The sequence below is a fragment of the Maniola jurtina genome, chromosome 2 (assembly GCF_905333055.1).
Source record: "Maniola jurtina chromosome 2, ilManJurt1.1, whole genome shotgun sequence".
Classification (NCBI taxonomy): Eukaryota; Metazoa; Arthropoda; class Insecta; order Lepidoptera; family Nymphalidae; genus Maniola; species Maniola jurtina.
In genome coordinates this window covers 8,205,811-8,224,343 of record NC_060030.1, presented here as the reverse complement: position 1 = coordinate 8,224,343, position 18,533 = coordinate 8,205,811, and the positions used below count along the sequence as shown (strand labels likewise).

Below are 18,533 nucleotides of genomic sequence, written 5' to 3'. Positions count from 1 at the left end.
AGTTTGACAACCACACACACACACAGATTTACCCATCATCGCAGATTTACAGCTTTTTTTTAGCTTTTTTTATGGCTCTAGATTCTAGCTTTTAAGAGCCTGTAGACACAGACCCACACATGGACCCACATACTGTGTGCCTCCGCTTGCCTAATTGTCTATTCTATTGTCTATGTATAGCCACCTATAGCTGTCAAGAGGGCTTTTATGTTCATTTACGAAGTGTAACGTAAATAATTTTAAGATAATTGGTAAAAACCATTTTGTTTTACGCTATCCCGTTAATTAATCTGCACTCAATCACTTCTACAATAAAATGAAACTTTCAAAATGAGTCAAGCCATGTGCAATGTGCTTTAAAGATTGTGTTTTGTAACTTCAAGTCCATTCGTAACGATACAATGGATATTCACTCTGAATATATGGAACCTGTAACGCCAGGGCTAAGTTACGATAATTTTGGTTATTGGAAGACTGAAGATAGCGGCTACCATACTTCATACACCCCAGGTTCATTAGAGTGTTCAGAGATATCCAGTGAAAACTTCAACCCGATATTCAAGGGCCAAATTGGCTTTACAGGACAGTTTCAAGTGGGCTGTTATGATATTCAATCAGATGTCAATTTTCGACCAACGTTGCAGTTTAGTGCAGGAATTATCCGATCAAGAGAAAGTTATGCAGAATCACCACAAAATCGAAGAGGTATCAAACGAGCGTATAATGGAGAACCAGAAAATAGAGATGTCAACTGTGGCTCCATCCCAACTCCTACAACTATGATAGCTGGAGGTTTATGTAAACTAAGGTTTAGTGATAAAAAGTTCAATGGATCTTATTCTTCTGTAAGTTTTGATTCTGCAGATCTCATAGCTGGAGATTTATGCTCAAAAAATGAACATATGCACACTCCATATCCTACAACACCAATTAAAAAAGTTTGTAGAAGTAATTGCAAGTTGAGTAGTCCTTTGAACCCAAGAAAACCAGTAAAGAAACTTAACTTTGCTATGCACTCTCTGTTGTGTGACACACAAGCACTACAACCAATCCTCAAGCCTATAAAACCTCACAATAGTGCTGCTAAGGCATATAAGTTTAGGCCAAATCAGAAAATTGACATAATAAAGATGTTGTATCAAGAAGCAAATGTTATGCCGCCAATAATGAAAATTTTCAGTTATTTGTCAAATGAAGATATTTATAAGTTTACTTTAGTGAGCCCTCTCTGGGAAAAGGTTTGGGAAGATGTCAGCAAGGTGAAGTCTAAAAAGCAGGAGTATTTACACTACCTTCAGGATGTAAGGGATAATTGGGAAAATAAAATGTCCACTCCAAAGAGTGGTGAAACAAATCAAATAAGACCTTTAATGGAGATTCACAATGTGTTAAATAATCACAATATTTTAACCAAGACTACAAGTATTCCTATTAGCCCTCCAGGAACACCTAAAACCATAAAATTCAAAAGATTTGCTAAGGTAAGTTAAGTGTAATGGCAACTGATGATTTTTTCACTTTACTCCCTGGAATTTGAATGCAGAACATCGGAAAAAAACTTTGCTTTAAAATATATATTTGATTTCTTTCTAGGCTGCCTCATTAGATCTACGGCAGCAGCTATCCTGTGGGCGATGTCAACAACCTGCCAAAGTTACAGAAGAAAGTTCTGGAGAGGAATGGGCCGAATGCACCAGTGTCAGTTGCTCCTACCAGTTTTGCAGGTTTTGCAAGTGTGATAGGCATCCAGGTAAGAATTGCTTTAAATACGACCTTGATGGCCCTAGTCCTTCAAAGAGAAAGAAGAATACATATGCTGTAGGCACCAAGAAAAGCAGAAAAAACTTACGAAGACTCCTGTGACTTTAATGTTATAGTAATTGTATTCTGATGTACCAGTGATTTACATAGGTTTTGTTTGCATTCCATACCCAAAGATATGATGATTTCAAAAATCATTTGTAAGAGATTAGTATGAAATAATTTTGATTTTATACAATTGGGGATTCCCCAGGTCTGATTTTGTGCCATTTTTTATTTGATAATTTTAAAGTAGACAGCATTAACAATTTACTTTAATACCTCTTGCTGATGTATTACAATTTTTTCAAAATTTTCTAAAGGCAACAACTTTGTTAAATCTTTTAGAATGAAAGCATACCACTACTACAATGTAGTTACCTCACTCCTTCAGTTACTTAAGTCAGTATTAAGTACTTAACCAGCCCAATTGTCTATCCATTTAGCATTGTCCATTTGTCCTGTTGCTGCTTGCATTGCCCCTCATGAAATAAAACCCAAAGAAGGATAGTATCTCTGAATATTTAGTTATGAATGACGTGTTCCAGGAACGACAATCTTAATTTTCTGTAATCTGCTAAACCAAACGTAAGCCTCTTTTTCCTTTTGTAAATTGTGTGTACTTCTGTATAGTAATGACAGCTCAGTCCAAAAGAAGGATGTGTGTATACAAAGTTGTTTAATGCTAAAGTTTAATGCTTTTAGAAAATTTTTGTTACTACTAGAATATTCTCACGGAGGATTACCCATGATGTAGGATAGTGTAATAGACTGATATTATATTGCCATAAACAATAACATAAGGTTGACAGTTTTTTGTTATGTATTAAGTAATTTGAGCTCAAAATTTTGAAGGGTTTTTATAATTTTAATTGTAACTAGTTATACTATGCTAGATTTAAATTTTTTGGGATCTTTTGTCATAAAATTCAGTTAATAATAAGTACAAAGAACATCAACTGTGATATTACAAGTAATACTTCAGTCATATCATCAGTTTTTACGGTTCAAAGCACACAACATTTTTGCACTGTTTGACAATGTCTTACCTCACTTATTTAGGAAATAAATCTTGTATAACATAGTTACTCATTAGAGTTATTAAAATTACTACTTAGTTTGCAACATCACTGTATATGTTTTTTTAAGTTGATAATTAAGATATCTTAAGATACTGTTGATAATTTTTTTTCGAATATGTACTTGGTCAATTTTCTCAAATCACATTAGTTATCACAACAAACATTCATAAAAGTAAGTGATATAACATTGCATTGTTTGTATTTTATCATTTTTATGTAATAACTTCTCAATTATTGGAAGATAATCTTAGCAGGTGTAACAAACCTGTGTTTTTTTAAAATACTTTATTATTTTACTGCAACAAGTAAAATATTATAATACTCTTATTTTATTCTAGTCTTTAATTCGAAATGTTCCATTTCATTCTTATTTTTAGAAAAAAAAAACTGCCAGCAGCAGTTCTTAGGTTCTTTATCCGGTTATAAGTAAAATAGTTAAAATTCTGAATTATTGACTTTCCCCCAGTGTTTAAAGATATTAGTTTACAGTGAAACTGGCCATTCAACTAACATAATATTGTTCAATCAATCATTCACATAAGACTGGATGATAAGTCGAGCCAATGCCATGCAGATCTTCCTAAATGTCACCACCTCTAAAAAGTTTTTATAGCCGTATTAGTCTATATTAACATTGTAAAGAGGTAGTTGTTCGCGTTTTGTATTCCACTGCAACTTAGCTCTTGACTGTAACTTCTCTTGATGATACAGCATAGGCTGAGATAGTTGCGGGCTAACTTGGAAGGGGTATGACTGTTTGTATTAAGCCCACACCCCATATCGGTTTCTACATGGTATCGGACTGGAATGCTAAATTGCTTGTGAGTTTGTATGTAGATGGTAATCTCCGGAATTAATCATCTGATTCGGAAAATTCTTTCACTGATAGATAGCTACACTATTGCCGAGGCTATTTATATAACGCGGACTAAGTGCCGTACAAAAACTAATTTAAATAACACACAGAGTGGAGTAGCATACTCGCATATTCGTTTGGTTAGAATTATCGTTTAACCTTAGTGAAATAATATGGAGATTACATATCATTGTGGCTTTAAGAACAGTAAAGTAGCACATTGGTAAGAAAAACATGGGCCAAAGTAGCAACTCAATCTTATATTAAAAACTTGTTTTATAACGGTAGTTGGTAATAGGTGCCAATATCCTGATCAAAAAGGGAATGTGAGTTGAAAAGCTTCGGTAAATATTGAAGGGTTAAGAACGACAACACACGAAGTTTACTAAAAAACTCGTGCCCATTTGCCGACATGAGTGTTTCAAACCTGTTCTTAAAACCGCTATAACACAGGCTTAACAGCGACAAAAAATATTTTGCGCAGCGTTTGCGGTTAGTACATTTCTTTCATTCCAAAATCCAAATCCATGCACGCAGTATTCTAAAGTTAGTCAAATGTATACCTAAAACAAACGTATCTATTTAAAAGCCGGCTAAGTGCGAGTCAAACTCGTGCACCAAGGGTCCTGTATCTTAAAAAGAAACGTATACCAATTAGTTTTTTGGTTAGATAAAATTTATTCGGCTGCTTACCTCAAAAATAAATCCCGTTCGGGACTGCATATTTGTTTGTAAAAAATATTGCTCATTAAAAATAAACTTTAGAAAGACATCACTAGATTCATTTTAAATCAAATCAAATAATTTTTTAGAATTCCTGTAATATTTTATAAACCTTTATTAACTCTAATTATTTCAGATTTTTCGCTTTGCGAACTTCGGAAATAAGGCGCATGATATTTTTGAGTCATTTTTCAAAAAAAATATTAAAAAGATGCGACTTAGGGAAATAAAAATCTATTTTAAGTTGTGCAAATGAAGCTTTTAATGTCATTTCCCAATTGATCTAAAAAAAATAGTTTAAAATTCGGCCGCTTTTGTAATAAGTAATATTTCTTGCACTGGGCAATCATTATTAAATCTATTCCAAACTTCAAGTTTACGTTTTCGACATACGTTTACTAAAATAAGCAGCTGTGACGGACGGACCGATGGACTTTAGTTACACCATAAGCAATTTTCACAATTTTGATACAGAATAAGTTTAAAAGCTAATTAAGTATGTATATAATATTTATATGTATTGGGATTCAGTATCAAACATCTCATACGAGATTATGTCATTGGACAAGAAGGTAAAATCTCGTACAAAACAACGAAGTATTTTAATCTTAACCGGAAAAGTAATAATAATAATTAATAGTTTCATTTTTAATATTATCTTAATGTGCCTTAAGAAGAATAAAAGGCTTAAGCCTTGGGACCAATACTTGCAGGTTTTATGTGTATTTTAAATTTGTAAATATTTAAATTGGAATAAGTACTATTTTATTACTTTAACATGAAAAGAGTCATTTAAGTTAGTTTTTGAACGATTAACTTCGTAGTTATAGTGTTTTTTAATATAGTTTTAGTTAAAACTTAAATCATTTCTGAAAATAAAGTCAAAAATTACATCCACAATTTCACAACAGTATTTTCGTAATTTTTCAAATTAGGATTATGTTACGAGGCAATTATTAATATACATCGGGTTATTATCTATATTATTAATATTTCATAAGAACAAATGCCTACCATTTTCCATTCATATACCTAACTTTTATATATTGATTACATACAACTTACAACACCTGACTGCATGTCGTGTAGTTTCGGATAAGACTGATCTATAAATCATGGGATATATAGAAAAGATTTGATTTGAAACCACAAAGTAATCATCACGATCAACCCATCGCTGGCGCACTACAGAGCACTGGTCTCCTCTCAGAGTGAGAAGGGTTTTGGATAGTCGTAGTTTTGGATAGTCGTATCAGAATGGTCGAGTGCGAATTGGAAGATTTCACACTCCTTATTATGGAGAACTCAGAACTCTCAGGCATGCAGGTTTCCTCACGATGTTTTCCTTCACAGTTAAAGCAAGGGATATTTTAATTACTTAAAAGGTAATTTCGGTACTTAATGTATTAACAAAAAATAAAAATCGGCATACACAGCTAGTTGTACCTAATTGTCTTATAAATTCCACCAACAGGCACAGAATATATAATATAATCTCAATGCTTCAGGATTGTTTATAAATGTAGTTTAATCATAGGTATCACATATTGTCTGATTTTTATATTTTTCGTTATATCACAAAGAAGTTAGAGTAACTATTTCAACTCTACCTCAATAATTCCGATCTAATCTAGAATTAATATTTTGTGTTTGTGTGTGTCAATTAAGTATTTTATAGAAGGGATGTAATTTTTCAATTGATAAATTTGTGATTCAAAACACTTGTTACTAAGTAGTAGGTATCTCCCGAAAACAGAAGTAAACTTATTTCAAATTCATTTTCGTAATTTTTCCAATATGTTCGTTTGAGTCTATAACTTCTGAATGAGTGCATATAATTAAAATATACAATATAAAAATTATAATTTATGTATTAAACGTAACATTTTGGACCTGAAGGGTATTACGTTAATCAATACCCCCAAAGCGACGTTCAGGAGGAACCATTAGTATTTTGAAAGTGACTATTTGAAAAAAGTTTGCAATGTCATGTCTAGCATTTCCCAATTCCAACAATTTTAGATTAATAATAATAGATTTATTTATTTATTTGTAAATATATGATTTTATTATCCAAAATGATTGCAATTGATATTTTGTTTAAAAATCTCTTTAATTTTAGCCATTGTATACCTATTATTTGTCTGTAATAATTATTATTACAGATAATTAATTGATAAACTTTCCACTTTTATTTTATTTTCATGCTGTAAGTTAAGTTTGTGTTATTTCAGCATCTACGTTACGAATTGTAAGTAGTTTTAAATACTTAATTTTCAATTGAACATGCGAATGCTTGAGAAGCTCTCTGTGTCTAATTTTAATAAAACTTAATATAATAATACCTCCCTTGTTTTATTTGCAACTTTTAAATAAAACAAAAATAAAAATCTTAACGTAAAGTTATAATTACATAATTTACAAAGAATATTTACAAACTTACACTTGATAGACTTTTGACATCGATTTACAAACACTAAGGCACATAAACGGTTTTAAAATATTTAAATAAGTATGTTTTATTACAACATAGTTTTAAAAATGGATTCGCACTTACGCACACGCACGGACCCTGCATGTACAACGCGCATCGAACACCTTTGGATGCATTATAGAAGCAGGCGTTATTTTGCGAAGTCCATGATATACAAGGAACCAAAAGCTTATTTTGCTATAATCCGCCAAACCAACGAAATCTGTATGGTACGCAGCACCACACAAATTCCAACACCACTCGACGCGCGTTTTGCCCCGACACCGGAGCATCCTCAGGAGATGTAGACCTTACAATATCTAATTGCAAAGATTAGACCGGTTCGCCCCGGTGTCGGGGCGAACCGCATGCGAGTGGTGTTGGAATTTGTGTGGTGCTGCGTATAATACAGATTTCGTTGGTTTGGCGGATTATAGCAAATTAAGCTTTTGGTTCCTTGTACCTTTGGATGCGTCACTGTCCCTGCGCACGTGCATGTTCGAATGCGTGTATTACGCGTACAATCTGAGAAACGACTCGCCACATTTGCTCTATTTGTCAATTATTATTTCAAAAGTACTGTTAACGGTACTTTTGACATGACAGTAATTGTCACATAGAGGAAATATGGCGAGTCCTCTCTCAGATTGTACGTGTAATATTATGTTTGTATTCACTCCCAACCGTCTGCGAACCGCTCGCAAACCACTCGTGGGCATATGCACGGTTCATGCGCGTGCACAAATGTGGATCTGCCTTTTAAAAGTTGTACTTCTCTGATACAAAAGTTACTAAGGCTATTTGTATGTTTTTTTTTTCTAAAAATAAATAACTAAATAATTATTTTTGCTCTGGTAGAAAAGTCTGGTGGTGCTGAGTATTTTTGTCTCAGATCGTGTCCAAGTTTCCGACTCATCACTCAGCCGAGGCCCATGACATACTTTGGTATCTGGTAAGCCACTTGTGGTATTTGCATTAACATCGACATTCTGAAATGAAAACAAATGATCTAAGAAACGTTATTTATGATGGAAGTGTCTACCTAACAAGTATAATTATTGCGGGAAAGAAATTTAGTGAAATGTTCTAGATTAGGTAGGTGCTTAGCTCAATGTAATCCTAAGGACTAAGGATCACGGGCTCGAACCTCTGTAGAATATGCACTAGCACGTGAGATGTATAGAGCGTCCTTGGATTTGTCTCAGAATTAAGTTTCAAAGTTAAAACGAGACAGATTTATGCCAGCAATATAACGCTGTCTCCTTTCTCCTGTCTAATAGTATCTTAAATCTCAAAGAAAAGCCAAAGTAAGTTGGTCACTGACATAAAATATAAGGGCCAGCGCAGATCGAGTGCAGCGAGTGGAGAAGCGCGGCGGTAGAGTCGCAGCGCGGTAAGTAAAGGAGCGTCGCATTGAGAAGCTGCTAAAGCACGGTGATATTGGCTAGAGATTAGATTCAGCTAGGCAAGCTCCTCGCGCGGTGCACCTCTAAACCTGCCCGCCGAGCTTCTGAGACCCAAGTGCCGCGCGAGGAGCGGCATGGATAAAATTTTAACCGTAGGTTTGTCAAAGTAAATAAAAATACTAGCGGCGGCACCTCGCCGCCGCTAGTATTTTCCACTCCACTCCACTCTGTCAGTGAGCATTGCGCCGCCGTACCTACTGCTAAGAGAATATCTCTTATCGAGCCCTCTACATCATCGTCTTCAACGATACACTCGCTCGTGGTGTCCTAATAGTAAATTATGTACAAAAATTCTTTTCACCAACCTTTTTCCGTGCAGCACCTAAAAGATTTCCACCACCACTTAAACTTGTTGTACACTAGGTCTGTGAGATATAATACAAAACAGGATTAATTACTTAGCAATTAGCAAGTGTTATGGTAAGTTGGCTACTTTACAAAAACAGTATTTTTAGATGTTATTGAGGGAATAACTACTTGGTTTACTTAGGTCTAAGTGCCAAGTCCAAAGTCCAAATGCCAAGCAAATCTACTACAGGAATTAGAATGATAATAATAAAAGTTAGGTTTTTTTGGTTTGAAAGATTTATAACCGGATAGACACCCAAATTGTATTCATTCGCAGATAGGTATTGTTGAGACAAGTGTAAATTAAAAATTTATAACACTCCCAATAAGTGAAGGTTAGAGTAACTAGAAAAGACCTGATAACTTTCAAACGGCTGAACCGATTTTCTTGGATTGTAGCTAAGAACACTCAATCAAACCACCTTTCAAACAAAAAAAAACTAAATTAAAATCGGTTTATTAGTTTAGGATCTACGATGCCACAGACAGATACACAGATACACACGTCAAACTTATAACACCCCTCTTTTTGGGTCGGGGGTTAAAAACGGGCATATTCGTTACATCCATTCTTCCATATTATAAATACGAATGTCTGCTAGGTTTTCAAGCCCATCAAATAAATCCATTTTGATAAAATTTGGCACAAAGGTAGCCTGCAGCCTGGGGAAGGCCATAGCTTACTTTTATCCCGGAAATAAAAACTCCAATGGAATCCACATAAATACCTACTAAATTCAAGCGGACGAAGTCGCAGGAATCAGACAGTTTATTATAATTATGTTACAAACATAAACTTATGTGTGCTTAGGCTCTACTTCCACCACAGTACCTACCTGCTGCTACTTATAACTACGGTTATTTCGTAAGCAACATGCTTTATTATGGAAGTATGAAGATGTAGACGGTTTTCTAAACACCCTTTATTTTTTTACTTTACAATTAAGTAGGTATTTACATAAATTTTAATCATAGAACAATCCTCCAGAGTTATTGAAGAAACAATGCACATACACCCCCAGCCTCGCCTCTCACTTCGTACCACGAAAGAGGTGACTAAATACACGACTGCGGAAGGGCCAATTTTAGGGTGAGATCCATAGAGCGCACTCTGACTTTGCTTAAACTTGAGACAGAGTTAAAACGAGGCAGTTCTATATATTTCACATTTTTGCCCCCCGCGGACAATCGTCACTAATCTATAGTTCCCAAGTAATGGATTGTGAAAGCGGTGACAGGAAGGAAACAAGCAGATGTGGTGAGCGCGCATGATGTACAACTCACGAGACGGACAGGCCATTGTAGAGCCAGGCGCGCCAGGACTGCGGCGCGGGCGCGGCGCCGTCGATGCGCGCCTCGATGTGCACGCACAGCGCGCGCCGGTCGTGCGAGCGCCCCGAGCGCGCGTCGCAGATCAGCCGCTTGCGGCACTCGCCGTCGCATGTGCCGCGACGCGGACTATTTTTCCAGTAATGTCTGAATCATAAATACGACTGGTTTTACCCAAAGATACTTTCAAATCCCGAGAATAGTCTATTACGTAACTCAGGCAGCCTCCTATTAATCCAACTCTCATTGTATCTCACTAGTTCCTTTTTCAATCAATCGAATCAAATACCTAAAGATTAGTATATCAATGGAGTGGTCAGTTGTTCGTATTTATTTCTATATGACTAATTTTGATTTAGTACGGTATTCATACCTACATCTTATGCATTCCTTCCAAAGATTTTAAGTAATAAGTAACATACCTAACATGGTGCAAAAAACTACAGCGACGGCTTTATAATAATAATTATATTATTAAGTGTGTCATTACATACAGTTTATGTGAGTTATTCAAGGTCAGTCAGTAAGTAGGTATACTTATCGTTATAATTAAACAACTTTTACTATGGTCTATGGGACTAACCTTAATCATGCCTTAAGGGTAAAAAAAATCAGCTTCCTACTATTTCATGATATAGAAATCATGTAGGAGTCTTAGAACCACTCGACAGTAAAAGTTGTTTAAAAAATTGCAATAGTCGGATTTCGTATAATAATAGGTATAATTGGACTGCATCTATCAGACTTAAAGGTTACCCACCCTTGTAGTACTTTTAATTCAGATCAATGCTACGCTAATTGCTACTAATCTGGCGAAATGTGCTGAATAATAAACGTTACTTGTGATATAAGTTGAAGACGTCCTCCTTAGAAGTCATGTTGTCTATAAATGCATCCCAGTCTTGCGGCCGAAGTGATGGCATCATATACGCGGACCGTGCCGAGTACAGCTTGTACCATATCGGATAGCCAAATAAATTCGCTTCCTTCAAGTTCATAATCCATGTTTCATGATCAACGACTAGCTGTTAAAAATTAGAGCATTAATGTCGATTTAAGGTTTACCTACTTATTTTGTGGTTTAACGACTTATCCATACTTTGATATTATAAATGCGAAAGTATGTCTGTCTGTCTGTCTGCGGCCTTTTCACGGCCCAACAGTTCAAGCGATTCTGACGAAATTTGGTACAGGGTTAGCTTATATCCCAGGGACGGACATAGGCTACTTTTTATCCCGGAAAATTAAAGAGTTTCCACGGGATTCCTAAAAACCCATATGAAATTCGGTACCGAGGTAGCTTACGTCCCTGTAATTGACATAAGCATTTTATCCCGGAAAACCAAACAGTTTCCACGGGATCTTCAGAAACCTACATCCACGCGGACGAAGTCGCGGGCATCCTCTAGTGCTTAATATTAGCAGGTAGGTATCGTAAAACTGTGTAGGTAGATCCACAGTTTTACGAAGGTATGTACCATGATATCTTATCGCGACCACGGTCATGATCACTGGGTCGAAATATCGATAATTTAAAATCTTCGTGGTACAATGCTACATAGCTACGTACCCGCTATGTATATTCATCATCCATCATCATGATCTACCCATCATCGACCCACTACAGAGCACAGGTCTCCCCTCTAAAAGAAGACCGCCTGGGTATTCCGGTCGCCTCTCGGCCCCACATACCCTCCCTCAGCTGGCTGGCTGCCTCACGGCTGGCTGGCTAGCTTCCGGGGGGATGCGTAAATGCATTCCCCAGCGTCAACAAAAAAAAAGAAACGCTGGCCTAGAGCGAATAGGCGGACTTCCTTTGAGAATATTATGGAGAACTCTCAGGCATGCAGTTTTCCCACGATATTTTCCTTCTCCGTTAAAGCAAGTGATATTCAATTGCTTAAAACGCACATGACTCTGTAAAGTTAGAGGGGGATGCCCCTAGGCTATCACCGTAATGTTAAATTAATTAAGTTGTAAATACTGTTGACTTACTCGAGTCGTTGAATCATGATCTCCATCTACATAGTATATTCGATATCCTAGGTTCAAATCATAATAAGGTGTTACTGATGGACCCACGTAAGCAATACTTGTAGCTCTTCCTGGAAAAATAAATTGCATGAAATTAATAACACAATATTTTTTTTTGACAGATATAGGTGATGCTAAATACTTTAAATGAAAGATTTTAGAAGATTGATACAATTTGGTCAAAGGGTTCAGCAATCAGTCCATTGCCGCGTGGAAACTGCAGCTAAAGGTATGTGCCTAACAATAATTCTAAATATCTAAATAATAATAACCGACTGGACTCACGTGACACGTGTAGGTATACCTACTTATTCGCTGAGTGTCAACTCCCATTCGCGTCGCATCTTCGCGAGCACAGGCTCTTTGAAAAAGGAACCCGGATAGGTTCGAAGCTAGTCGGGCCTACTTCGACTAATCACATGAGTCTAATCGGTTATTAGTTATATTTAATACAATTTTATTGTAGGTATACCTATTCAAAACGGTAAGTACCTACCCACAAAATAAAGTGTCCTTTGTAGTTTGTACACATTTGATAGGAAATGAGAATGTTAAAATGCAAAGCCATAGGTAGACAAGAAACTTAACGATGAAAAAATTCATCGCAAAAAAACATTCATACAAACCTAAATCATTTGGATCGTAAAACACCTCGAATTCATCGAAATGAGTATGACCGAAGAACTGGGCAGTAATAGTGGATTCGTAACGATTGATTATAGCATAGTAGTTCCTACTCCATACTTTAAGGCAGTCCGAATGTCCAGGAGGAATGTGCCCGATTATGTGAACTTTTTCACCACTGAATTCGGCAGATTGCAATTCGTATATCAGCCACTGCAATTCTGTTGCTGGATCCGTACTGTTTAGTAAAAGCCACCTGAAAGACAATATTCATAGTTTCAACACAAATTAAGTATATTTAACACGAAAAAGTGCAATTTAAACAAATGAAATCGGTTAATTGCGAGTCGAACTCGCCAACGTAGGGTTCCGTACCATCACACAATATATACTTAGCAGAATTTTAGTTTGCATCCATTTAGTAATTGTGTAGCAATGGCGTATCAAGAACAATCCGATTTATTAGAGGCTTACTTTTCAAACAACAATATTATCAATTTAGCTGTACAATACCTACAGTTAAAATAAGATTTTTTTTATACCCTGTATACATAGATGTCCATACATTTCATACGTTCGTGTTATTCTTTAAGATTGATAGACAAAACGGAATATAAAGAAGATAATGATGACATTTTACCAGTTTTTGTTATTGCAATAGTTCATGTTGACTGATATGATCCGGAAACCAGGACGAACAAGCACGGAATAGAATGCTCCACGACGTATCGTGTGCGATACTCCAGCAGGCAGCCATCTTCGCCACTGCGCGTCCAGCTCGTTGTACAGCCAGGCGATGTTGGACTCTGGCGAAGAGATATATGGCGGTGGAAAGCTGGAAAATGTAATAAATAAACATAAAAACCGGTCAAGTGCGAGCCGAACTTGCACACGAATACTTTCGTATCATCGTACAAGATAAAGGGCCTACCATGGTAAAGATACCACTATGTACAATTTTTTATTTATTTGTTGGGCGGCCATTTTGAAATGTTTGTTATAGCGGCAATAGAAATACACACTCTGTTCCGGTTCATGAGATAAGTACAGTCCGCAGACAGACAGACAGATAGATAGGATATGGAAAGACGGCCGGACAGACGGGTGGAAAGCGGAGGCTAGTAATAGGGTCCCGTTGGTACCCTTCAGGTACGGATCCCTAAAAAGTATACTGTACGATTTCATAGTACCTACGTGGATCTCATTTTTTCTAGAATCTTCTAGCTGATACTGTTTCAACTGCTCTAACGGAATTACTTTGCAGTGAAAAAGTTTTTTTTTTTTTTTTGTTGCAGCTGATAAATAATAATCTGGCTTCATTACCATCATTAGTACATTAAACTTCCATTACTCGAACTATTATGACCTAATCAATTTATCGTTATGGCGAATGGGTTCATTGCTAAAACTTTTTCCGTTTCGTATTCACTTACCTATTTACTGGTGAAGATTCGTGGTTGCCAAGAGCGGGGAAGATCGGAACTCCGGGAAACATATCAGACATTTGAGCAACAGTTTCTTGGAGGACCTTAAGATTTTCTTCCTTTGTCTGATTCCATACGTCATGCGGTGGTAGATCTCCGGTCCATAAAATATAGTCTATATCCTGAAACGTCAAATTATGGAAATCAATTTGGTATTCTATGATGTCCAGAATCAATCATACAATGTTTTGAGTAGGTATAAGTAAAAAGCTAAAAAAGCCGGTGATGCTTATTTCTATGCTTACTGGTTAAGAGGTTGGCCTCCTATACGGGAGCTCAGGGGTTCAATGCCGGTTGTTAGCGTTGCAAAATTATATGTGAGTTTTAAGTAGGTAATTAAATATCATTTGCTCTAACGGTGAAGGAAAATATCGTGAGGAAACATGCATGCCTGAGCGTTCTCCATAATGTTTACAAAGTTGTGAGAAGTCTGCCAAACCGCACTTGGCCAGCGTGATGGACTATGCCCTGAATCCTTCTCATCTGAGAGGAACCTCGTACTCAGTAGTGGGTCATCTATGGGTTGACGGTGAGGTAATAAGCTTGATAAATGGAGTAATAATACAAACAGTGTGTGTGTCTGCTATGTGTTTCAACATGTGGTCGATAGTGCGTTTTGGTGTGTCACACTTGCGGTAGTCACCCCAACGCCCAGCACCTCCGCCCGGAGTCAAAGCTGGGCCGTTGGACGCGCGACAACAAAGAGGCTCGTTGCATTCCGCGTTAGCACCTGTGACAATAAATGCACTCCATCCATATCCAATCCACACTAACATTATAAATGCGAAAGTGTGTCTGTCTGTCTGCTAGCTTTTCACGGCCCAACAGTTCAACCGATTTTGATGAAGTTTGGTGCAGAGCTTGCTTACGTCCCGAGGAAGGACATAGGCTACTTTTTATCCCAGAAAATCAAAGAGTTCCCACGGGATTCTTAAAGGCCCATCCGTTTAACCTATTTATAGGATTTGGTACAGAGGTAGCTTGCATGCCCGAAATTGATATAGGCAACTTTTTATCTCGGAAAATCAAACAGTTCCCATCCCACAGGATTTAAACCTAAATCCACGCGGATAAATTCGCGGGAATCATCTAGTTCAATATAAAATTCAATTCATTTATTAAAAAAAAAATGTATAAATTTTTTATTACTCCTTATATAATTGTTATTATGCTAGTTTAAAATGTGATCTTGATAATATTATGCATATATCGCCGTTGTATGTACATTTGTTTCTCAGTTTTTATTTCTCTTTGTTTGATTTCTTATCACAACAAGTGTAAATTAAAAATTTGTAACACTCCCGACAGGTGAAGGTTATAGTGATAACTAGAAAAGAGCTGATAACTTTCAAACGGCTGAACCGATTTTCTTGGATTATAACTAAGAACACTGTCGATCAAGCCACTTTTCAAATAAAAAAAACTAAATTAAAATCGGTTCATTAGTTTAGGAGCTACGATGCCATAGACAGATACACAGATACACACGTCAAACTTATAATACCCCTCTTTTTGGGTCGGGGGTTAAAAAGAAATAAACGCTATTGACGGTCAAATTCAAGTACTTAGTACTAAAATTATCGGACGGTGCTTTTAGAACCCTTGTAACTTTAGTTTTAAGTTTACGTAATTAATTATACATTACCTAAGTACATAAATAATTTTCTTACATATTCAACAATTGACAGTCAAAATGTTGGGTACAATTTTGAATAAATGAGTTTGACGTTGTAGTCATTTAGTTAGTTATATTCGTTATATAATTTTGAAATTTAAAAGTGCACGTTTTATATTTTATTTCGTGAACCTCAAATAAATGTTCCTTAGTTTTTCTTTCTAAGTATTTCCTATACATACTTGAAATATATCTCTTATGATGCTGGTAATTTCGGTTTTTGCGCCAAAATGATTATTTTTCTTGATGATTTCTTGATTAATTTCCCTTTGCTCGCTGTTTCTTCTTTCTTTTTTCTTCAATATATTTTACTAAAATGGTCCAATTGGCAGGGTCGCCATGAAATATATCTCTTTTGTTTATGGATTAAATGATGGAAGACGGAGCTGTAGAATTCGTCTTTATTTGGTGCAGGCTTATGGTCGACCCTTAAGAGACTAAACAGTAATTATCTCGAAAGCTTACGTGCTATTGTTTAATTGATATTTCTTAATCTAACCTACATAAATTGTGCATCACCTTTTGTTTAATTTAACGTATAAGCAACCTACATATTACATACTGACAACATCAACGTAGCTATATAAACGAATTTTGGATAAATAAATTACCTTCAGCATAATAGGGATCGAAGTGTGTGTCCGATATTTGAAGGACTTTGAACGTTGGAGCTTTTTCAACAGGCGCATCTAACTCTTGCACTTCTGGTTTTGGAACTGGAGGGAAAGCCACTTCCCACTCGTGATATGGGTTGTAAACATCTCCACAGGCATCTCCAATGACAAAACTGCATATTTCATTTGGGCCTATAGTGATACGTTTTAATACGTATACAACTTCACTCTTAAACAAAATACACGTTCAATTAGCATTATGTATTGAATATAATATGTGATTTGTTTCAAATCAAAATCGACAATCCTTACCCCAAAAAGCCTCGTAATGCCTTCGCAGACTCTTGCAGATTGTATGTTTAGAGAAACACAAAACTGATATATCATTTTATTAATTTCCTCTTTACTCTTTCCGAGTCTCATGTAATGCTGCAGTAGACCGGCTCCTGCCTTACATGCTGTACAAGACACCTTGGACATCACAGAATGTTCCACTTCATAGTAAACTTGTTTTAAATTTAATAGTTTTAAAGCTTTGTCCACGAAGAGAGGTAAATTTGAACTTTTATCACTATCCCACAATAGTCTTGAGTAATTGCGTCTCAGCGCCGTCATGTGAGCAATAAGTTCTGTTTCGTTAGCGGACGGAGGTAGCTTGTGAGTAAAATTAGAAGGAATAAAGAATGGTTCATCATTTCTAGGTGTTTCCGCCCAATTCCAAGTATCCATCGGAGGTCTCCATCTAATAACTGGTTTTATATTTCTTCCAGATTGTTGTAAAAATAAAGGATTACCTAAAAATAAATAATCGTTAAATGTGTTTCCAGTGAAGTTGAGAGATGAAGTTATTGACATTATTCCATTAATTTACCAAAGAATAACTAGTTAAAAACAACAATAAAATTAATACGTATCTACATCTAGTTATAATAACAAACCTGATATCGTAGGAATAAAAAAGGCTATTGGTAGTAGAAGCCATGGTATTCTTAAAATCATAACTGGAAACGGCGGGGGAAGATGATCTGCAACAAGAAAGAAACTTTTTGAGATTTACACCTTTTAAAACAGACCCAGGGTTTTTTCTAAATCCTGCCTGATGTTAACTTAATTATTCGTGATTAGTTTCAAAACACGTAATTTGTGATTGTAAGTACTAGGTGAATGTAAAAGAATTATAAATTCAGATGCAGAATTACTTAAAAACATTAAAAAGGTGCAGATGCAAGTTGGTAAAAATAACCCTTCTGCTATCCGCATCGGCACAGAAGATGTACAGCACGTGCCTCGTTGTACCTCGGGAGCAACGTGTCAGATACAAGGAGGTAGCGAAGAGGACTTCGCCTCATAAATTGCCAAAGCTAAGACAGCTTTTGCGCAGCTCTGCCCTATATCTGCTATATCACGGAGAGTAACTAAAAAAAATACTTTTTTTGAAGCAACGTTTAAGTTCGTTTTGACATGTGGATGCGAGACGTGGAAGGTCACGAAAGACATCTCACACCAAATCCAAGTTTTTGCCAACAGGCGTATTTTACATCCACTGGTTTGAGTTGATCAATACAATCGATTTTTTGCTACGATATAAGATGCTACAATGAGTTGCTAATGGATCGGCAAAGTTAGGATTGAATTGAGCACAGGGAACCCATCAGGGCAAGAAAATGTAAGAGCCTAAGTAGAACCTTCGGTGTAAATAAACTTTAAGGCGTAGGTACGGTTCTGATGGAGGTCGCGAGGATAGGGATGTAACTCAAAATCTCTCGGAATCGCGCAATACTTTTTTCGCCCTCTGCCCCTCTGGGAAGGACATAAAAATTAAAAACACAAAACAATTTCCGAAGCTGTTCCAATGTTTCGAAATCTAGCCTCGTGTGAACCTAGAGCTATGAACGGAATAGAAAGCCCATATTATTACTTAACTTTTTAGATAGGTATCAAAAGAAAGCTATAAAATACAATAACAACCACAAAACCTGATGTTCATAACATCGCGTCATCTTATGAGGTGACGTTGGTCTTTCA

At 36.2% G+C, this 18,533-nt stretch overlaps 2 protein-coding genes across 6 annotated transcripts in view; one reads left to right on the top strand and one right to left on the bottom strand.

Annotated features, from left to right (window-relative positions):
- Positions 1-185: 185 nt before the first annotated feature.
- LOC123872642 lies at positions 186-6,805 on the top strand. Its single transcript, XM_045917054.1, has 2 exons — positions 186-1,481; positions 1,594-6,805. Exons 1-2 carry the CDS (start codon positions 402-404, stop codon positions 1,861-1,863), a joined length of 1,350 nt encoding a protein of 449 aa, XP_045773010.1. The 5' UTR covers positions 186-401; the 3' UTR covers positions 1,864-6,805.
- Positions 6,806-6,845: 40 nt separating this feature from the next.
- The window catches only part of LOC123872598 (sphingomyelin phosphodiesterase), a 26,868-nt gene continuing 15,180 nt past the window's right edge, over positions 6,846-18,533 (bottom strand). For 2 of the 5 annotated variants that reach the window (XM_045916981.1, XM_045916971.1), the window contains exons 2-13: positions 17,447-17,533; positions 16,821-17,302; positions 16,506-16,737; positions 14,789-14,949; positions 14,169-14,341; positions 13,376-13,570; positions 12,738-12,991; positions 12,073-12,182; positions 10,918-11,102; positions 10,033-10,224; positions 7,398-7,923; positions 6,846-7,059 (exon numbers count right to left, since the gene is read on the bottom strand). In XM_045916981.1, coding sequence (XP_045772937.1) covers positions 7,854-7,923; positions 10,033-10,224; positions 10,918-11,102; positions 12,073-12,182; positions 12,738-12,991; positions 13,376-13,570; positions 14,169-14,341; positions 14,789-14,949; positions 16,506-16,737; positions 16,821-17,302; positions 17,447-17,507 — 2,115 coding nt within the window. In that variant the 5' untranslated portion in view covers positions 17,508-17,533 and the 3' untranslated portion in view covers positions 6,846-7,059; positions 7,398-7,853. Of the gene's footprint in view, positions 7,060-7,397; positions 7,924-8,705; positions 8,766-10,028; positions 10,225-10,917; positions 11,103-12,072; positions 12,183-12,737; positions 12,992-13,375; positions 13,571-14,168; positions 14,342-14,788; positions 14,950-16,505; positions 16,738-16,820; positions 17,303-17,446; positions 17,534-18,533 lie in introns of those variants that run through there. The other 3 variants (XM_045916985.1, XM_045916991.1, XM_045916997.1) reach the window with 3 other exon arrangements.